Below are 23,363 nucleotides of genomic sequence, written 5' to 3' on the forward strand. Positions count from 1 at the left end.
TGCCTTCCTTCCAATCTCTCCAAATTTATACACACACACACACACACACACACCCACTCACTCTCCCTAAAAATTGTCAGTTATTTAAAAAAAATACAACTCATGATTAAAGTAGGGTGGAGCCATTCTCCTTCACAGCTCCAACTGTTTGCTTTGGTGATGAACTCAGGCTAGTAAACAACCTGAAGCAAAAGCTCAGCCTTTTCCTGAGCCAAATTCATCCACTTGGGACTGAGAATGCATGTTAATGTTTGCTGACACTGTTAGACAGCTTATGTAACAACGCTTCTGGGTAGTTTCTGACTATCAGGGATTTAATAACCTCCTTAGGACAGATTTAAATAAAATAGAATATTAAATTAAAATAATGAGCCGCAGTTTTGCAGAACTTCAAAAATCCCCAAGCCACAAACATCTCCACAAATGAGATATTTTAATTATACACTCACTCCTTTGGTTTCCCTGCATCGACAACATTTAGCATGCACGGTCTGGGAAAACACACAAAGTTTTCTCAGCAATGCAAAGTGATGAACAAGTCTGTTTAGTTACATGTCACAGAAGTCTTTCTGAAATTTCTTCTTTATCTTTCATCCACAATACCTAGTAAAGTGATCGTCTTATTATGTGAACACAATGTTCACTGAAATAAGAATAAAATGTCATGAGGACTTACTGTTGAAATGGAATGTATCCAGTCCAGAGTGGGCACTAAATGACGGCAACCACTGTTATCAGATTCAACAAACACTCACTGAACAGAAATATGATAGGTGGCATGGTAAATAAGGTAGACATTAACTGAGTTTGGAGGAGGGTGTCCTGGTGGGGATTGAGAGAATCTACGCTCATGAAACTTTCAAGTAGAAAAGAGATTCCAGATACCACTGGAAGGGCCAAGGGCAGGGAGCCTGGCCAAAGACAAAATTGGGCATAGCCACACCAATGCCTCCAAACCATCATCCAGTGAGTGCATCAGAGTGCTACAGCTTACGTGGGAGAACACTGTCTGGTGTTTTTCTTGACTCTGAGGCTTGTAATCCTCAGAGACTGCAAGCATATCATCTCTGGATCATCTCAGTGAAGCACTTCTGAATGTCACAAGACTTTGCAAAGCCCCATCCAAATAAGAAAACTGCTCCTTTTCCTCCTGTCTTTCAACAATCTTGTACTTAAATACTGGCTCCCTATACCCAGAAGGGGAAGACTGACTTTCAGAGGGGTGGTGCAGAGTGAGGATAAGAGAGCCTGTCACCTGAATCTGGGTGGTACTAAATGATCAAGAAACTCTTGGCAATAATCTTGAGGTATGTATTCCAGATCTGCCTTTGCTGCATCAAATCCTGGGCAAGATATTTGACTTTTCTGAACTGCCTTTCCTTGTCTGAAAAGTTTCCTTCTAGCTCTTATCTAAACTGAAAATCATCCATTTAAATGATTTCCATTTCACTGTATAAACTGTTTAACAAATAAACATGGTTTTCATCTTTGTACTTCTTTTCCTACCAATATTAATACCAAAAGCTAACATGCATAACTTAGTCTTATTCTAAAGAATTTATCTGGGGCCACTTTGCCTCTGCTACCAATAAAAGTCTCAAGTTTATTTTTAGAAGTTTTAAACATGGTTCCTGGGGATAACTACTAAGCTTTGTACATAATTTGGTATTAGTCATGTTGAATAAAATGACTGTGGCAAGAAATGAAAAGAAAAATGAAATTCTTGAAACCAGTATCTGTTTTAACACTCACTACCAGAATAGTTCACACCTGCCTTCTAGTTTTGCTCTTGAAAAACATATTGTATTGGCTTCTTCACAGACTCATGCTTCAGATGCCTCCACCTAGACTCTATGAGGTTTTGGACATGTGCCATTGTCTCTCAGTCTCCTCATCCATAAATAGGTAGAATTGGGTCTCTAAAATCCTTTTTAGAGCTACATAGCACCCTATTGTGATCCACTTTTTCTAGGGGCTAAAATCAACACAAACCCAGAATGTATTCCCTAAAAAATTAGCTTTTCTATTCATGATTCAGGACTAATGCCAAATGTCTTCTCTGTCTTTCAGACTCTCAAAAGGCTGGTAGTTCTCATCCCTAAGCGTCTCATTGTAGTCTATGGAAGCGAGCTCACCTTTTAGCTTATTCATTGCCTCCTCAGGGTCATCTCTGCCTCGTGTTCACTTTCTGAGCCTCATTAACCCACTCAGTGGTGGATGCTCACTCTCTGGACTTCACCTACCCAAGGCCCCAGTATTTGCAATAACCCATCCCGTCCTACACTTTTTGTCTTTTCGGCGGCAGTGTTCTTCCAAGAGTGGTCCGTGACCACTTCTGGGTCGATGGTAAAAACTGCGGACTATCTAAGGACCCAAGCTAGATTTCGTGCCTGGGAACTTTTGGTGGTGTAGCGCGCGCAGGCCGTGGGGGGGGGGGGGCGGTTGTTCAACTAATGTTTTTAGTCATGCTAAGCATGAAACTTTGGAATTCACTGCTCTTTGGGGCAAATCTATTTTTAAAAAATTTTTTTTGCAATTTTTTAAAAAGGAAAAGGTGATAAATTAGAGACCTTTACCAGCAACATAAGAGAAAATCATAATAGAAGGAAGAGCGAGTGTGGGGTTGTTGAGACTCTGTTCTGGAACCTGGAAGTGCTGTGCTGGTGTCTTCCGCCTGTCTCAACCACCTTGACCAAGCCCAGGTAGAAACTACTGCAGAGTAAATAAGAAATTAAATTCTTAAAAATAAATTTAAAAAGTGCGCTTCGCCCAATCTGCATGCTGTGAGGCTGTTAGAAGTCTGGATTCGCCCTAAAGGCCACCGCACCAGGGGGCGTCAGGACCGGGAGAAGCGTGGACCATCCCTCTCTTGCAGCCCAGACTCAAGGCTCCCAGAGACACCAGCTATGGTGACCCTGGCGGCCCCGCCCCCCCGTTACCATTGGCAACGGCGGTCCGCGCCAAAAGGCAGCGTGGCATTAAAAGGTGGGACTTCCGGACCAAGAAGCTAATGCGCATGCGGATATCTGCCAGTCATAGGCACTTCCTGTCTCGTGATCTTGAGGACCAATGAACATGCGTAACTGCAGACCACGTGCCTGCGTTCCTATTAGCAACCACAGGCTTCTAAACAACCCGTTTTATCTCCATCCTTTTGCGGTCCTGCGGATCTTGGTGATTTGGGATTTAGCAAATCACCGCCTCACCTCTCTCGCTCCTTTAGGCTCCTGACCCCGCCTAGCGCCATGGTGAGTAGCGGACCGGCTGGCGCGGAGGAAAGTGCCGCGGCCGGGCTCGAGACGCTAAGCGGGTGGGTCCGGAATGACGGCGTGTCCTCAGCTTGTTTGAGCCCAACTCCTGAGCCCGAGGAAGGGAGACTGCGCTGAGCGCGAGAGTCTCGGTTAACCTCAGCCCAAGCCCCTCCGGCGTAACCCTGAGTGAATCTCTATCCTAGCAGCCGCTCTCCGTCACGTCGTCTCTCGCTCCTGCCTGGGGAGATGCCAGGGCCAAGTCACAACTCAGTAGGTGAAGAGCCGCTCGGCGCCGGGTTTCCACACTCTTCTAAGAAACTCCAGTTTACGCACACACACAAACACGTTTGCCAACATGATAATTGAAGGAATCCAACTTCCTGATGTGGAATCTTCATCTTTAATAATTCTAGCACTCTATTTTACAACTAAAGAAATTTGGGGTGACATTTCCTTTGTATTACCCTGTTCAAAAAAAACCTTAGGCTGGGACTGGAGCTTAGTGGTAGAATGCAGGCTTCACATGAGTGAAGCTTTGGATTCAGTCCCCAGTATCAAAAAATAAAAAGAAGAAAATACCACTTAGTCCCTCCAGTAGGTATAACATGCCAATGAAATGGTATTTGTACTTAGAGCCGTGTACAGTACGGAAGTTGATGTGTTCAGGCAAAAAAAAAAAAAGGAGTGAAACCAGATTTGGGATTGCTGCTTAAATGGGCTACTGAAACACCTCAGCAGTCAGACTTCCTAAGTCGCCAAAAGCAAAAAATAGATCATTCCTAATCATTCCTTACCCTTCTTGAGCTTACTCCTTCTCTTGATTTCCCTAAAGTATTATGAAAGTGATTTGAAAAAATGTTGATGGTGATATCACAAAAAATTTGATTCCAGTTCATGTTCTATCTTCTTTCATTTCTATCAATTCAGTTAACAACCTAAGCTTTGAAGTCAGACTTAGGTTATATATTGTAGATAATTCTAGGGTTGTTAACGTAATTGAAATAATGCATATAAAATAGTACAGTACATGCAAAAAATATTAAGCATTATTTGACCTATCCTTGGCTGCTAGCCCAGCCTTCCTTACCTCTTAAGTATCTGTAAAGCTCTCATCTGTTTTAAAATAAAAACCAACTAATGCCTGTTTCCAAACTAAATTACACTTTTTAAAGCTGTATGCAGTGGATAAGGTTAAGTTGCTAAAACAGACCAAAAAACAATGTCTGAAAGAATTCAGAAGTTTTTTTCTTTCTCACTTAGCATCATATTTCACTGCTCATTTCAGTGAGATGACTAGGTCAGTGGTGTTCCATGAGATGAGAATACACATCTCTTTCATCTTGCTGCCCTTCCAGCCCATGAGGTATTCATGTTGTCTGTAAGACTCTGAGGCACGTGGGAAGCACTGGGTTTGATCCTTAGCACCACATAAAAAACAGGCTTCACAGAAATAGGATGTTACAAAGATGTACCCCTGTCTTAAGGTCCATGCATTGGAGATAGCCCATACCTCTTCTGTTCACATCTATTCCTAAAAAGTAGTCCCATGGCTGCACTTGACTATAGGAAGGCTGAAGAAACATCATCTAGCTGGAGCAATACTGCAGCCAGGAAGAAAGGAACAGCAGAATTTGAAGGACATATAGCAGTCTCTATGACAGGATCCTGTATATTTTCACTGTTGGGTTTTTTTTTTATCAAATCTTCAAAACTAACAATTCAGTTACTTCTCTCTTTTTCAGGCAGAGTTGGGCCTAAATGAGCACCACCAAAATGAAGTTATTAATTATATGCGTTTTGCTCGTTCAAAAAGAGGCTTGAGACTCAAAACTGTGGATTCCTGCTTCCAGGACCTCAAGGAGAGCAGGTATCAGGGAACTCTAAGGAAACCAAATAGGAATGTAGATCCTTTCTGGTAGCCATTATGGGGATTGTCATGATTAATTATTCAGATGAGAGCAGCTATGCTGAAACTCCTGGATATACAAAGAATAGAAATTGTAGTGTGATGTAAACAGTCAATCTATCAAACATGCACATTCTGATGATTATGAGATGGCAAAGTTTCTAACAGGTAGGCATGAAACTGTGATGGGCTTGTGAATTAACAATAAGATTCTGTAACTTTATTTATGAGGTTGGGGTAGTAGCTCTTGGTCTTGCTGAGAGACAGGGTAAGAGACTTTGGAGTGGGGAGGACTGTGTTACTGTGAAACTGTCATTGGCACTAGAAAGCATACACAGCTTTTCAAAGACACAGTGTCAGTCATTTGCTGAGATTTCTGAGAATTGTTGTGGTTTTAGTCACCCCCAGTGGGATCATAGGCAGGTCTTCCCACTCTCCCAGCCTTGTGCTCCTCTCTGTGTAATTAGGGGTTTGGAGAAGATGATTCCCTTCCAGACCAAATATCTCTTGAGTGAAAGTAGATTTTTAGTGCTATTGTCAATGGTGATGTTCATTGCTAAGAGAGGGCTGGGGTGGTGGCTCAGCAGTAGAGCGCTTGCCTAGACATGTGGTGAGGCACTGGGTTCAATCCTCAGCATCACATTAAAATAAATAAATAACAACCAATAAAAAAATTTATAATAATAGAATTAAAGGATTAAAATTATCTAGTATCAAGGAATAAATGAAATTTGCTATGAAAACCAACATTTCTCTCATTACATTAAGGATAAAAGTTGAAGAAAATCTAGATGAATTAAATGATATACTATTTTTCTCTGGAAAAAAAACAAAATAAATAAAATAGGGGTATTGAGTCCATCTATGACTAAAAAATATTTTTTTAAAAAGAATGCTAATGGAAGCAATATAAAATACCATTTATTTCTTGAAGGCACTTACCAACATGTGACTAGTTCATATGTTTATTAAAATGCTAGAGAAATATTAGGAAAAAAAGGAGAAACTAAACCTTCCGAGTAATTTTTGAGATTATTAAATGTAAGTAGACTAATTGTAGTGGAGATTGAAATAGAAAACATTTAGATATGTCAAGAGCGTTGTAAAGTTTTGAGCAACCAATTTAAAAAAAGATGAAAAAAAAGAAGTAGAAAATATTTAATATTAAAAAATTAAAGAAAAAAATATATGATTTTGGAAGTGTTTCTCAGACTGTATTAACAGATGTGAACATTTGAAGAATTAAGCCAATTTAATCATTTAAGTAAATATCAAAATTTGAGTTTAAATTATTTTTAATCTGTTGCATTAACAAAGAAAAGAGTTTCTAGAAACATTTTCATTATAGTCTTTAATTCTTTAGGTAACATTGATGTGGCTTTCTTAATTTTGTTGCATTTTGTAAATTGTTTTGTTTATACAGAAGTTTCAGATCCTTGTTGTTTTTCAGGCTTGTGGAGGAGACCTTCACTGTGGATGAAGTGTCGGAAGTCCTGAGTGGGTTGCAGGCTGTGGTGCATAGCGAGGTGGAGTCTGAGCTCATCAACACTGCCTACACCAATGTGCTACTTCTGCGGCAGCTGTTTTCACAAGCTGAGAAGTGGTATCTTAAGCTACAGACAGACATCTCTGAGCTTGAAAACAGGTGATAAAATTTGTATCTGCAATTGAGATGGTAGAGTCCCAAGCATAATCTTAAAAGCTAGTAAATATCTATGCTGCTTATTTTCTTTGGGCTAGAGTGTGAGAAAATTTGGGTAGGGTAGCAACAAAGCATCTGGACACTGGGTAATTTTCTTAAATACCACTCAGTGTTCTTTCAAAATTCTGTTTGTACTAGGTACTACAAAGGCTTTTGAGATTTATGAAATTGCTTCCCAAGCTATCATTATTTATTTTTTGTGGAATCCTTGTTAGCTTGCTCAGTATTACAGTTGGTCATTATCGCTAGGTCAACAAAGAAAAAGAGATTATGAAGCAGTTCAAAAATTAATTCTAATATGATAGATACCATTGATTCTTTTGGGGGGGGGGGGGTTCAGGGGATTGAATTGACCACTGAGCCACATCCCCAGCCCTATTTCATATTTTATTTAGAGACAAGTTCTATCTAGCCCATCGCTTTTGCTGAGGCTGGCTTTGAACTCAAATCCTCCTGCCACAGCCTCCCAAGTCACTGAGATTATAGACATGTGCCACCTCGCCCAGCACCATTGATTCTTACTAGCAGCATTACAAGTTAACCTTAAATAGGAAATATAAAACAGTTTATAATCCTAACAATATTGAAGAGCTCATTAATTTCAAAAAACTGTAGAAAAAATCAATGAAGTTGATACTTTTTCTAAGAAAAGACATCCTAGAAATGAGGAGGGACTGACCACCCTGAAGCCTGCTCTCTAGGCAGAGTGGCATCATGTTTGCTCATATGGAGTGTGTCCAGCAATGCTAAGAACAGCTTGTGGCAGAGAGGGAAAGTCATTTAGCTTCTGCAACTACAGAGGGTGTCTGATGAGAAAACTCTTTAAGAAGTTGCTATTTTATGACGCTTAGAAGTGTGAGCTGTGTGTTACAGTCAGCTCTTCCTCATCTTGTAGCTCAGTAGGTGGCTCACCCCACGTCCCCTATCTTTCCTAGGATATACATAGTTCTCAGCTTCAGTAGATACTGCAGACTAATTTCATTTTCTGAGGCTGCTTTGTTAAAATATCAGTTTGCCTTTCTTAGCTAACAATGTATACTATGTAATAGAGCAACCTCCTCATAGAACCTCAGAAATAGAGACAGGGAGAAAAACAAATTTCACTGATGTTTACATTAATATTCAATTTACTTCTAGCAACATATATTGTATCCCTAGCAGGTACAAAATTTGAGTGCGTGTTGTTTGGATTCTCAACCATTTATAACTAAATCTCATTTCTGGTGTTGTAAAATTTTGTCCTTCTTGTGCTCTTTCCTTTAGCATATGATAGCTTGGTACCAGTGATTTTATTCTTTTCTCTGATATAAATTTATTCTAAATGGATATTCTTCTACTTTTGCTTTTATCCTCAAGAGGATTATTAGAACAAGTTGCAGAATTTGAAAAAGCAGAATTTACATCTTCAAATAAAAAGGTAATTTTTGGTCATCCTGAGTCCATATCTTAATAGCTGGTATTCAAAACTCTCAAGGCACTCAAAGCATTCAAAGGTCAAAGTGAAAACTCTCAAGGGCATAACTGGAAAAACTGCTTTTGTCTCTTCTGCCCCCCATCTACACACACTCCCTGCTCAGTCCAGCTGTGTAAACTCTTCACTCAGCTGATGCACAGTGCAGGGTTGGGGATGAGTCAGACCTGAGCTCATATTCCTGGCTCTGCCACTCCTAGCTGTGTGACCTTGAACAGGTTTCCTGAGATGACTGAGTCCCATCTGTCACATGGAGACAATACTAGTAGTTACTAACTTGTCTTTTTAACATTCTCAACATGTGCGATGATCATTCACCATTCCCTTTCATAGACATACCAAAAATGCTCTCTGTTGTCAGATTGTTAACACAGCTGAGATGAGTCAATGGACATACCCTCAGAAAACATTTTTCAGTGTTTTCTTTGGAACATATTTATAGCTAAGAAATTTCTGGGTCAGAGGACATGGATGCTTGTTTTTAATACATAATACTAAACTACCTTAATATTCATTTCCAGTTATTGTTCATCTATAGTATGATGCCTAAATTCTTGGCAATATTACTGTTTTTATTTAAATATTTTTTAGTTGTAGATGGGCACAATACCTTTATTTTATTTATCTTTTTTTAAAATGTGGTGCTTAGAATTGAACCCAGGGCCTCACATGTGCTAGGCAAGTACTTTACCACTGAGCCCCAGCCCCACCCCAATATTACCGTTTTTCACAGTCTGAGGTTCATGCAGAAATCAATTTTAGCTCCCACAGATAAAAATTCTAGTCCCTAGATGCTAGGACCTAAATCAGGTCTGGCTTTTGTCTCTTTCCCTCCTTTTTTTATTTTTAAAATTGGTTTGTGGTGGCTTAGGCCCTGAGATATAACAGGTGAACCCAGTGAGAATCCCCATACCTATGGTACTGGCATCCCTGTGCATATGTTCATACACAGTGCTCACTGAATAGATGTGGTTTATTCTGTGCTGAGTTTGTTTGGTTTCTTTATTTTGTTTCAGCCCATCATAGATATTACAAAACCAAAACTTGTTCCAATTAACGAAGTTGGGACAACAGAACTCCTAAACAAGGTATGTTGTCAACATTTTGAACAATGGAAAAGCTCTAATTCTGTTCTCCCTTTTCCTGAACAACTCTAGGGAGAGAACAAAGGGCAGGAGATTGTCTCAGAGTCTGGTCCATTGAGGGTAACTAGCCCTTCCGCCTTTCTTCATGGTACCCAGTGGGCCAGAAGAGGGCACATCCACCTTCCAGAGCATGTGTCACAGCTCTTGAGCACACCTTTCTGTGGCAGCATGGAGAGTGTGGGACTGTGGACAATGTTTACTGACAGACATTTAGACTTTTTGATCCATGATAACAATGAAGGATTTTTTAAATGTTTTATAAAATTTGTCAGTATACAAATAGATATTTTTCATTTCTCCTGTATTCTCAACATTATGCTAGATGTTAAAGATTTTTTTTAATATTTACTTTTTAGTTTTAGATGAACACAATATCTTTATTTTTATGTGGAGCTGAGAATCAAACCCAGTGCCTCACGCGTGCTAGGCGAGTGTGCTACCACTTGAGCCACACCCTCAGCCCCTAGATGTTGTTAAAGATTTTAAAAAGCAGTATAATATTCATCCCTCACTCTCAAAATGCCATAGTTCCTTGGGAGGGTAGAATTTATATTCCAGAAGGAGAAACCAAAGGATTCTCCTGTGTGCTGTGGGCATCATCGGGTGGCGGAGAAGCCATAGTTCCCCGTGGGTGAAAGCAGGCACTTGGGTAGGATGGTGCCTGAGCTGGACCTTGAAGGTAAAGACAGATTAAATTGTCAGAGGAAGAGAAACAGGACTGTTGATAAGGGGAACATAATGGTCAGTGATGAGAGGCAGACAGAGGCTGGCAAGACTTGGAACAGAGTGCCCTTGGATGGATCACACAGGTCGGGTATAGGGGAAAGACAGGTGGCTGTTCATGTTGGAGCTGCATAAGAGCAAAGGTGCTCAGCCTCAGGTTGGTCAGAAGCATTTGAAGACAAGGCTCTGAAATGATGAAGATGGTGTTTTCAGGGTAAGTATATAGTGTAGGCCAAGAATAGACCCTTGAAGGATTGGCCAGCTGAGAGGGGAGGGGCTCTGGAAAATGGCTGTGGATAGAGGCTGGAAGAAGGAAAGGTGTGCTTGAGGTCTGAGAGAAAAGGAACTCTTAAGTCTTTGAGTCAAAGCTAACTCATAGGTATCGAGGTTGGCGAGCTGGGTGAAATTGGGGTTCTGCTGCTAACCAGTGCATGTGGATTTTTGAGCTATTATGTAATTTCAATTTAATTTAGAAATTAAAAATTTAAGTGAAACAAATAATAATTCCAAATGTTAAAAATATTTTGATTAAAATAATAACTGTCAAATTTACTCATAAAGGAGATTTTGAGACTTCAAGAAGAGAATGAGAAATTGAAGTTAAGGCTGAAGAACATTGAAATGCAGGTAAGTGAGAAATCCTTTAAAAAAATAATTGAGTTCCTTACACATTAAATACTGATGAGTTCTACTTAAATTTGATTATAGGCTACAAATGCATTGGATGAGAAGTCAAAACTAGAACAAGCACTACAAGATTTACAGCTTGACCAAGGAAATCAAAAGGTGAAACAGTTTTAGCTTTCTTTTTCACATTTTCTAGATAGAATAAAGTTATAAATTTAAAATTAAGTCTAGTCCTTATTCATTATCTTACCCCTATCCTGCCACTAAGAAAAATGCCACCGTTGTCCTGTAAGGGAACAGCCTTGCCCAAGAAACACCAAATGAGAACAAGCACTCTTCCCTCTGTCCATCCTTGGACTAGTGTGACAAAATCAAATCAAATTAATTAGTGGTTGAGTCTTGCAGGAATTGAGGCTGGTGGGCTGGGCGAAATTGAGGTTCCATTGCTAACCAGCACATGTGAATTTTTGAGCTATTATGTAATTTCAATTTAATTTAAAAATTTAAGTGAAACAAATAATTCCAAATGCTAAAAAAAATTTGATTAAGTTAATAACTGTCGAATTTACTCACAAGGAGATTCATCAAATCAAATTAATTAGTGGTTATGAATCTTCAAACCCATATATTCAGCTGCATTGTATAGTGCAGTGAAATTCAGGTTGAGCCTGCAGGCTTGGCTGGGACTGATGACTGAATGTTGCTCCCCCTGCTGGAAGTCAGGTGTGCTTTCTGTTTCCCGTGTGAATGCTGTAATATGATTTCATTTGAGTGAGACCTTTTGGGTGAATGCTCAGTGCAGTATTGGCTTTTCTGGTGGTCATATTGTTATTATGAACGTCTGCTACATTTACCATCTCAAATTCTACTTTACTGAGAAAGAGTAGTTCAGGGAACCCCTATGTGCCCACCACTCAGCCTTCCCAATCGTCATTCATGGCCAGTCTGGCTTCATTTCTATTTCTACTTTCTTTTTCCTCCCTCTCTGTCTCTTTGATGCAGATCTCATACATTTTTGTATTTGTATGAGTGTATATTTTATAAATGGGAGGGTATTTTGTATATGGTTTTATAAAAGGAAAATATGTATGATTTCAACCATGCCAAGAACCATAGATTTATAAAATAGAGCTGAGTGTTCCAGAACAGCTTCATAATTTCTCAAAAGTAAAAACAGTTTCAAACATTCTTGGATGATGAATTTGTTTAAAAACCATTTGGGGCTTTGCTTCACTTTGTTTTAAGATTTTGGACACAACAAATAAAATTTTGGACCCGAGCAAAATGGATATATGCATTTACAAGTCACAATGAAATAAAACATTTTTAAAGATTAGGTTTCAAAAGTGAGCAAAGACTTTTTTTTGCTGAAAAGACTGCTCCAGATCTATATATTTAGCTATCATAGACCATTATCCTATTGTATCAATACAGATCATTTTTCTGTCATGAATTTTGTCTAGTCAAAAACAAGCTCCAAATAAAAGCCATATTTCTGTTGTCAGATTATGCAAAAATGTACATAGCTCATTAATATAAAAAACTCAAAATCTTGTAAATTAAAAAACCCATGTATTTTATCAGTACTCATTTTGTTCTCATATTTTTGTAAATAATGACTAAAGCATATCTATTTAATTTTTTATCTTGAGTTTTTAAATATTTTTTCCACGTATACCCTTTCGAAGACTCAAAAATCTTCAGGATTTTGGCTTTTCATAATGAAAACTATTTGCCATCTCAACTCTGGTACGCACCGCACTGCAACTTTGAAATCTCATTCTCCCATTTCTTTTGGACTGGAATGCCAGCAATTCATAAAGCATATTTTCTGTATTTGGAATTCAGGGACTTTGGAGTGTCTGCTATGTGCAAGAGGTCACACCCTTGAGCTGTGGTGGATGGACTGGGCCTGCTGGCAGCCCAGGCTGCATCCGCATGCACACACATCACACACGGTCTCTTCTTTCCTCTCCCTTGACATTGAATCACCATTCTAAAGCGGTTATTATTTAGGATGCCAACATGAAGCTACATTCATGTATTTCATTTTTGTAGGATTTTATAAAGGCCCAAGACTTGAGTGACTTGCAAAACACAGTTGCTGCTTTAAAGAGTGAGTTTCAGAAGACACTTAATGACAAGACAGAAAACCAGAAGTCCCTGGAGGAGAATCTTGCAACAGCCAAGCACGACCTACTCAGGGTTCAGGAGCAGCTGAGCATGGCTGAAAAGGTCAGAAGACTGTGTTTAAGGGATTGTCTGTTCATGTCATATTAGCTGATAAACAGTGTAGAGGACATATTCAAATTATTTTTACTCAAGGTATTAGCAAACACATGGGCCAAAGGATTATCACTTCTGGGTATTGATATTCTTCCATCTGTGGTGCTAAACTATCTGTGATAATGAGCAATCTCCTCTCCTTCTATGGGCTGGGAAAATGGTTGTCCTTGTGGCTGCATCTCCCCTTGCCCCCTACCTCATTTGGCTTGGTCCTCCTATAACCTGACAGAAGGACCAGGGATTTTTTTTAAGGTTTCTGTACCTTTTTAATAATTTATGTGAATATGTAGAGCGTTAAATTCTTCACTTTAGAGATTAGACTCTTAAGAATATGGAACTGGGGCTGGGGTTGTGGCACTTGCCTAGCATGCATGAGGCACTAGGTTCGATCCTCAGCACCACGTAAAAAAAATAAAATAAAGGTATTGTGTCCATCCACAACTAAAAAATAAAAGTTAAAAAAAAAAAGAATATGGAACTAAAGTTTAATTAAATTAAATCCTCTTTCTAAAATACTGATATTACTTTGGGATTTGAAAAAGATTGTTTTATTTTTTAAAAAAGATTCATTTTACCTGAAAATTGTTTAATATTTCACATAGATTTCTCATGCCTCGGTGAAGAATACTTGAGTTATTTGCTAACATTTTACTTGGGAAAATAGTACTTTCTTGGCTTCTTATTTGAAATAATGTTTTTAAAGTTTGGATAGTCTTCATTTTACCTAAGTTTCTTTTGTTAAGGAAATTATATAGTAAGTAAATTTGAAGCAAAAAACAAGCATTTTCATCCCATTTGCTATGCTTTCCTTAACTATTTCTTAGTAATGGGCTGATGTTTTTCACTAAGCAGGAATTAGAGAAGAAATTTCAACAAACAGCTGCTTATCGAAACATGAAGGAGATTCTCACCAAGAAGAATGACCAAATCAAAGACCTGAGGAAAAGACTGGCAAAGTAAGCCAGGCCAGTCCCACCTTCATCTCTCTCCCCTGGGTTGATATTTGTCTTCTGTTAAAATTGAGCTGTGTCCAGAAGGCTCAGGTGAGAGGGTAGATGTTCAGTCCTTTAGTCCAGAGGCCTTCTTCTGTGGAGCTGGGTCCGACCTTGTCCCTAAGGCCACCAGTACTGCTGCTTAGGTTTAGCCAGACCTTTACACACACATGAAGCTACATCGAGATGCTCTTGGCACTGCAGCCACTTAGCAGGACATGGGCAGAAGCACAGCAGCTACAAGGCAGTGGGCCTCTCTACTGTGTGTCCTCCTGTCCACGTGTAGCCTCCCAGCTGGGGTCAGTTCTGTCATCAGCAGTTTTGCCTAGAAACTCAGTTAGCATTTTGCCTTTTTCCAAGTTCCAGGGAAGAGAACTAGAAACTCAATTTAAGACCAGGTTGGTCCTTTAGAAAAGGAAATTTATTAACCCTTCACTCACATAGTCACATCAGCTCTTGGTATTGATCTGAGGATTGGATAATTGTATCAAAATATTGTAGAGACCTGGAGTCTAAAGGGACCTTAGGTTTTCTGTGGCATAAATCCCTAGTGACTGTCATAATGCCTTGAAAAGCACATGACCACCACAGTGCTGATGGCAAATGAGGAATGACTTTCATCCCTGGAGATGCATCAAGTGACCTCATTTGGTAATGACAGCATCACAACAAAAAATATCTTTACCCACTCTTAATTTATATCTCCAGGTATGAGTCAGAAGATTAAAAACTGAAGATTTCCAGATACTGCCACAACATGAACAAACCAACTGCCTTCCACCTCAGGCATGGATTCTGAAGCATTTCATCATATCCCCTCTCCCTATTTTTGTAATATTATACTTTGCTTATGATATTTTGAACTAGAATCCCTATTTTCAGTTGTCCAGTGGAGAAGAGAAGAAATGTAATGGCTCTGGCCGATTACCCCTGCCCAGTGAGCACTCTGCCAAGCTCCAGAGGCATAGTTCAAATACAGTGGGAAACATTGACAGGAGGAAGATTTTTAGAGTGGGAGAAAGAGTCTTAGCCTTTTACATTAGCATAAAAACTATATCTTTTTAATGAATTTAAGAAGCTAATAATATGAATAGTTGTACATTCCCCAAAGGTAAACAATAGTTATTAAAGTTAGTTATTACAAATAAACCTTATTTTTATTATTAGTGATGAAATCTTACTTCATTTACTCTATTTGATCAAGAAATGTATGAATTCATTGAAAATGTGAATAGTAACTGAGGCAGCATTTTCACCCATTGTAAGAAAAATTATCAGCAGTGGACATGAGGGTTTGGTTAACTTTTCCCATCTTCCTGCCTTAAATATTGTTTAAGAGGAGATGCCAGCGTGTTTTGGCATCTTGACATCTTGATGCTACTGATGGAGAAGTCAGATCTATCCCATACTACATTTAGAAAGCATTTGGACTTGGTGTCAACGTAATTGTTACTTGTATTTCCAGAATATTATTTTAATTACATGTAAAATAAGAACTCTTTTTAAAATTGATATTTAGCATAAATTCAATCACCAGATTGCAGATTGGATTTTGGGTTATAATTTGCGCTTACAGCAATAGCTTTTCAAGAGGTTTTAATGCCTTTCTGTTATGGTTTAGATATGAGGTGTCTCCCGAAAGTGTGTGTATGAGACAGTGCAAGAGAGTTTAGAGGTGAAATGATTGGGTTATGAGAGCCTTCACCCAGTCAGTGTGTTAATCCACTTGAATGGATTAACTGGGCAGTGACTGTAGGCAGCATGACTTGAGGAGGGGATAACGGGGGTATGCCTTTAGTGTATATATTTTGTCCCTGGTGAGTAGAGTTCCCTCTGTCTCCTTGTTGCCATGTCTTCTGTCACACCCTTCCTCTGTGATGTTCTGCCTCACCTCAGGCCTGGGCAATGGAGTTGGCAATTTGCAGACTGAGACTTCTGAAACCATGAGCCCCAAATAAACTTTTCCTCCTTTATGTTGTTCTTCCACAATGGCAAAAAAAAAAAAAAAACTAAAACAATGTTCACTGGTCCTGCTTTTTTTCAGGTGTTTTTGGATAAGTCACTGGAAATGGGCATCCCCCCTGCAGTTGTGTAATGCAGAAGTACACTCTAAAAATAAATAAAATGAAGCTCACAAAACACTAATGCTTCAGAAGAAAGCACTTAGTAACTTAGTAATTTTTCCCACTTCCAAAGACAAAAAGTGTCACATCTTCCATTAGTACAGCTGCTAGAGAAGCCATTCCTCTTCCACAGGTGAAGATCTTATTCCCAGAGAAGAGCTACTGGTCAAAGGATAATTCTCCCTGTTTTTATTCAAACTTTAAATATCAGCCTTGAATTCATTATTTTTCTTGTAGGTTTTGTGTTAAGATATGAAAGGAACAAATGATAAAGTATAAGATAACTGCCCTCCCCCCTCCCAAGAAGGGGGAAGGAGTCTTAAGAAGATGGATGAAGCAGAGCAGGGAGAGGGGGGGAAAATAACAGTCATAAGGCAGCTGTTACCACCAGTTCTTTGCCTGTCTCTCCATGGTGAAATTCCTCCTCAATATCGCCTATAGGGTGTTCACTGAGGACTTCCATCTCACCCTTACTGACTTAGCTCAAATTGGTATCCCTCCAAAAGTCCATTCCATTATTTGTGGACCAGTATCTTCTGTATAATTCAGAAGCAGAACTTCCAACTAATGGCTAGTGTGGCCTTCAGAAGCCATTTAATTTTTTTCTCTCTACTCCTTTCTCAGTCTGATGCCAAGAGAGAAAGAAGGTATGTTGAGAAACCTACCTTGCTAAGTAGAATGTCACCCTGAGTTTGTTTTTTTTTTTTTAATATTCTGTATATTGTGTTCCACTTGTTCAATAATAAATTCAAAATATTTCTGAAACCTTAAAATCTAACTTATGCCAGAACATAGCTAAACCAGTGTGCACTTTGGTGTCACTCAACTTTATCCTTGCACTTGACAAGCACGTTTTAGTGCTTCTGGTTTTGTTTTTATAACTCCTATCCCTCAGCAAAATGTAGTTCAAAATTCTTGTTTCTTTTAGTAGTTCCCAGCGTTAAGATTTATCTCATCTAACTGGGAAAGAAAGCCTTTTTATTCTATAAATGTTGGATCTCTAAGAATGTTGGTTCAAACCTCAAGCAAACTTTCAATGTAGAAAGGGCACAGACAGTCTGTGAGCTGGTGGCCGTCAAATGCAACTTTAATTTAAAATTTCAAGGCTTCTGCTAAATTGTGACTCAGACTTTTTGTTGACAGTAATGAAATGTTCAACATAATTTTCATTATTACGTTTTCAGTATTAAATGTCTTTTTTAAAAGAGAGAGAGAATTTTTTAATATTTATTTTTTAGTTTTCGGCGGATACAACATCTTTGTTGCTATGTGGTGCTGAGTATCGAACCTGGGCCACACACATGCCATGCCAGGTGAGCGCTCTACCACTTGAGCCACATACCCAGCCCAGTATTAAATGTTTAAATGATCATTTGCTTATATCATAAATTCATAGGGAAAATATTACTGCACATTAAATATGCAATCTTATTTGATGCAGCCTTTGCAATTTTTTATTTTCATTCTGATCAACTGAAAAGAATTTTATAAAGATGTTTAAATTTCAAATCCTTGGGTTACAAAAACTTGGCATTAATGATTTCCCTCTGCTGATGTGTAAATGCCTGTGATCAAAATTTTGCTATTAGAAATTCAATTACATGATTTATCTCACATAAGTCTTAGAGAGAAAAGCTATCTCAGCTTTTGGTATTTCATATTTAAATAAAATCTTATTTAGACAAAACATTTTTCAACACCTTTTAGAAAATAGTTTCATTGTTTTCTGAAGGGAAATATTATATTTATGAAAAGGTAATAGCTTCTGCCTTGGAGAATAAAGATAGTGGAGTGGGGACAACTGGCTGGGTCATTGGGGGGAACCATAGCATTGTTTGACACTGTTATCTGTTCTACCAAGAGAGCATCCTGCTGCAGTACCACCTACTTGAGAATGTGACTTAATGAAAGAGTAGTCAATACCTTGCATTATATAAAGTGTCATTTCCTCCTTTTGAACCTATAAGACATTTAACTTTTACAGATTTAAAACAACAACAACACTGCCATTAGATGAAGCAAAATCGATTAGGGCCTACTTTTTCTTCTAACAGACCCAGAGTCTCAGGTTTAATTCCTAAGTCTTTGATCCACTTTGAGTTGAGTTTTGTGCATGTGAGAGATAGGGGTTTAATTTCATTTTGTTGCATATGGATTTCCAGTTTTCCCAGCACCATTTGTAAAAGAGGCTGTTTTTTCTCCCATGCATGTTTTTGGCACCTTTGTTTAATATAAGATAATTGTAATTTTGTGGGTTAGTCTCTGTGACCTCTATTCTGTACCATTGGTCTACCAATCTGTTTTGGTGCCAATACCATGCTGGTTTTGTTACTATTGCTCTGTAGTATAGTTTAAGGTCTGATATAGACATGCCACCTGCTTCACTCTTCCTGCTAAGAATTGCTTTAGCTACTCTGGGTCTCTTATTTTTCTAGATGAATTTCATGATTGCTTTTTCTATTTCTGTGAGGAATGTCATTGGGATTTTGATCAGAATTGCATTAAATCTGTATAGTGCTTTTGGTAGTATGGTCATTTTGATAATATTAATTCTGCCTATCCAAGAACAAGGTAGATCTTTACATCTTCTAAGATCTTCTTTAATTTCTTTCTTTAGGGTTCTGTAGTTTTCATTATATAGATCTTTCACCTCTTTCATTGATTCCCAAGTATTTTCTGTTTCCTGAGGCTATTGTAAATGGGGTAGTTTTCCTCATTTCCCTCTCAGAGGATTTGTCACTGATATACAGAAATGCCTTTGATTTATGGGTGTTGATTTTATATCCTGCTACTTTGCTGAATTCATTTACTATATAAATTTTCTGGTGGAGCTTTTTGGGTCTTCTAGGTATAAAATCTTATCAGCAAATAGTGCTAATTTAAGTTCTTCTTTTCCTATATGTGTCCCTTTAACTTCTTTCGTCTAATTGCTCTGGCCAGTGTTTCAAGAACTATGTTAAATAGAAGTGGTGAAAGAGGGCATCCCTGTCTTGTTACAGTTTTTAGAGGAAATTCCTTCAGTTTTAAAAGTAGCAGTGGACCTTCTGTCAGATTAACATTTTATTAGTTGAATTTTCATGTACACTTGGAAAAGAAATGTAATCACCAGGACCCAGCATGGATCTCTTTCTAAGAAGAAATCATAGCAAGCTAAATTCACTTGTCGTGTGTGTATATATGTGTGTGCATGCACACACACAGTGCAGATAGAACCCAAAGCATCACAGATACTAGGCAAGCACCCTACCACTGAGCTACATCCCCAGCCCCTCTTTTAAAAGCATGAAAAATGGTATATCAGGATTTCAGCAAAGAGCATGACAAAAACCTCATGATAAAATCATTGAAAAAAAAAGTCTTAGTTGGGTTCTCCAAATTTCAAACATTCGGATAAAGATGTAGGTGCAGGTGGTTTATTTGGGAAGTAATTCCAGGAAATCCTATAGAGACAGGAATTAAGACAGATTGAGGGTCACCATTGTGGACTACCAGCACTCAGTCCTACTGGGGATCCTTCAAGACACTGAATGGAAACATCTCCATTCTTCCACTGAGGGTGATGGAAGCTGGGATCATCACCCAACACTGTCTTTCCCTCTCCCGTTGGAGGTCAAACCTAAGGTATCACCATTACCCCCTGAGAGTCCTTTCTACCCTTAAAGGTACCCCAGCTCTGCATTAGAAGACTCAGTTACTCTCTGGTGACAGGTAACTCCTTCCCTGACCTGTGGTCTGCTGACCTGAAGAGCCCCAGACCAGCAGGCAGAACCCTGGAGACAGGAGCACTGACCCCTGATTGGTGTAGAACTAGTGAGTGGAAGTGGGCAGACCTTGGACAAGACGGCCCCTGCCAGTTTTCTTCCAAGAGGTGAGGGGAGGTCACTCTTCTCTAGCAAGGGGGAGGGAGCCACTTGTAAAAGACCCAAGAGTTCAGGGGAACATGGGTTTCAAGATCTTTGGGCCCAGTGGGCTCATCTCGTGTTTCAGAGTCCCCTTCTTTACCAATTAGGGAACTGACTTAAGAAAAAGAGACCTAGACGTGAATTTTGTCCCCTTGGTAACAACATCACCCTTATAATACAATCTTAGGCCTGAGTCTCAGCACATTCCGACTCTGCAAGTAGGAGGTCTCTGAATACTACCATGGGGTCTTGCAGGTGTCAGGGCATCTCCTGGGGTGCTATTTGGCTAACCACAACCTGTCCTCTTCATCCTGACCCATGTCGGGTGAGGGTTTTGGCAACTGACCTGGCAGCATGGCGGGGTTCATCACCACCACCCTTAGTATCAGCAGGGGTATCCTGTGGTCATCTGTCCAGCTTCCAAGTCCAGAACCTCTTCATGGAGACTGCTTTCTAGGGTCACCGCTGGCACTGTGTGAGTTGGGCTTCTCCCCGATCCCTGAGACAGGGATTGGTGGAAGTCAATTACTTGGGAGGTGAGCCCAGGAAGTAGAGTGAGGGGGTGGGATTGGGGAGGCGGGAAAGGGGATAAAAAGAATGTGGAAATGAGCAGGTCACCCCTGAGGACCACCACGCCCAAACCCACGGAGGAGTGAGGAAGCTTGTTTGTCAGGATGAGGGTTGTCACCAGGTTTGTCAATCCCTAGCTCTATTTGGGCCTGGGCTAAACAGGTTCCTATGGCCAAGAAAGATCTCCAGGTGAAGAGACACAGAACCTCCCTCAGGCCACCCCCCAGGAGAGGATGAGGGTGTGTGGGTGGTACACCATGAACTGAGCCAAGAGAAGAGCAAGTGCACGGGTGGATATCTGCCTGCTTTCAATACTCACTCATTAGAAGAGACCACAGAACCCACCCTCTCTGCATTTTCAGGCCAATGTGCTCACATGGTGGAGCCAAAGCTGCCTGTACATATTCACAGCTCTGAAAAAATAACCTTGGACTTAGTTCCTAGACAAGATCCCCATATTTCAATCTCAAATGTCAGGCCCATTGCACAAGTTTAATCCAAAGGTTTATGATATTGAGTTTCTGTCTCCTAGGCAGGTACCATCTAAAACATGAAAGACCTTGGGTAGACTGTTAAAAGGTCAGATACTATCTATAAATTAATTACCTGATACTGAATTTCTCCATACAAATGACCAAAACTTGTTTAAAATCAGTCATTAAAAAACATTTAATACATCTTTTATTTTATTTTTTTATTGGTTGTTCACAACATTACAAAGCTCTTGACATATCATATTTCATACATTAGAATCAAGTGGGTTATGAACTCCCATTTTTACCCCAAATACAGATTGCAGAATCACGTCGGTTACACATCCACATTTTTACATAATGCCATATTAGTGACTGTTGTATTCTGCTACCTTTCCTATCCCCTACTATCCCCCCTCCCCTCCCCTCCCATCTTCTCTCTCTACCCCATCTACTGTAATTCATTTCCCTCTATGTTTGTTATCCCATTCCCCTCACAACCTCTTATATGTAATTTTGTATAACAATGAGGGTCTCCCTCCATTTCCATGCAATTTCCCTTTTTTTCTCCCTTTCCCTCCCACCTCATGTCTCTGTTTAATGTTAATCTTTTCTTCCTGCTCTTCCTCCCTGCTCTGTTCTTAGTTGCTCTCATTATATCAAAGAAGACATTTGGTATTTATTTTTTAGGGATTGGCTAGCTTCACTAAGCATAATCTGCTCTAGTGCCATCATTTCCCTGCAAATTCCGTGATTTTGTCATTTTTTAGTGCTGCGTAATACTCCATGGTGTATAAATGCCACATTTTTTTTATCCATTCATCTATTGAAGGGCATCTGGGTTGATTCCACAGTCTTGCTATTGTGAATTGTGCTGCTATGAACATCAATGTGGCAGTATCCCTGTAGTGGGCTCCTTTAAGGTCTTCAGGGAATAGTCCGAGAAGGGCAATAGCTGGGTCAAATGGTTGTTCCATTCCCAGCTTTCCCAGGAATCTCCATACTGCTTTTCAAATTGGCCGCACCCATTTGCAGTCCCACCAGCAGTGTACAAGAGTGCCCTTTTCCCCACATCCTTGCCAGCACTCGTTGTTGTTTGACTTCATAATGGCTGCCAATCTTACTGGGGTGAGATGGTTTCTTAGGGTGGTTTTGATTTGCATTTCTCTGACTGCTAGAGATGGTGAGCATTTTTTCATGTACTTGTTGATTGATTGTATGTCCTCCTCTGAGAAGTGTTTGTTCATGTCCTTGGCCCATTTGTTGATTGGGTTATTTGTTTTCTTATTGTCTAATTTTTTGAGTTCTTTGTATACTCTGGATATTAGGGCTCTATCTGAAGTGTGAGGAGTAAAAATTTGTTCCCAGGATGTAGGCTCCCTATTTACCTCTCTTATTGTTTCTCTTGCTGAGAAAAAACTTTTCAGTTTAAGAAAGTCCCATTTGTTGATTCTTGTTATTAACTCTTGTGCTATGGGTGTCCTATTAAGGAATTTGGAGCCCGACCCCACAATATGTAGATCGGAGCCAACTTTTTCTTCTATCAGACAGAGAGTCTCTGATTTGATATCTAGCTCCTTGATTCACTTTGAGTTGACTTTTGTGCATGGCGAGAGGAGGGGATCCAGTTTCATTTTGTTGCATATGGATTTCCAGTTTTCCCAGCACCATTTGTTGAAGATGCTATCCTTCCTCCATTGCATGCTTTTAGTTCCTTTATCAAATATAAGATAATTGTAGTTTTGTGGATTGGTTACTGTGTCCTCTATTCTGTACCATTGGTCCACCCGCCTGTTTTGGTACCAGTACCATGCTGTTTTTGTCACTATTGCTGTGTTAAAAAAAAATATTTAATACAGAACATAATTTCCTTATCTGTTAAGCAGTGAGTCATGAACAATTTATCTTTTCCTGATGATTCGAGGTCATGATTACAGGTATCAGTGCTTGTTCTGTACTCCAGGGCTCTTGAGGGCTGCTGAAGTGCAAAGAGCTATTTCCCCCTTTAACAAGTGGTCCGTAGGCACAAACGCAGGGTTTTTTGTTTTGTTTTGTATTTTAATCTGATTTGATCATGTCTTATCCTATTAGGCTGGAAACCAACACCCCGGTTTTGCCCACTGTACTCATCTCTGTTGTTATCTCTATGAGGTGAGGGCTTGAGAAATAGAGGCACTGATTGGGATTATCTG

General features: G+C 39.4%; 1 protein-coding gene across 1 annotated transcript; it reads left to right on the forward strand.

Moving 5' to 3' along the window:
* Positions 1-3,076: 3,076 nt before the first annotated feature.
* On the forward strand, positions 3,077-16,076 carry Lztfl1 (leucine zipper transcription factor like 1). Its single transcript, XM_005337892.5, has 10 exons — positions 3,077-3,248; positions 4,994-5,118; positions 6,608-6,802; positions 8,216-8,276; positions 9,347-9,418; positions 10,760-10,825; positions 10,907-10,984; positions 12,884-13,060; positions 13,964-14,067; positions 14,812-16,076. Exons 1-10 carry the CDS (start codon positions 3,246-3,248, stop codon positions 14,828-14,830), a joined length of 900 nt encoding a protein of 299 aa, XP_005337949.1. The 5' UTR covers positions 3,077-3,245; the 3' UTR covers positions 14,831-16,076.
* The last annotated feature ends 7,287 nt before the right edge of the window (positions 16,077-23,363 follow it).

The sequence above is a fragment of the Ictidomys tridecemlineatus genome, chromosome 2, assembly GCF_052094955.1.
Source record: "Ictidomys tridecemlineatus isolate mIctTri1 chromosome 2, mIctTri1.hap1, whole genome shotgun sequence".
Taxonomy (NCBI): Eukaryota; Metazoa; Chordata; class Mammalia; order Rodentia; family Sciuridae; genus Ictidomys; species Ictidomys tridecemlineatus.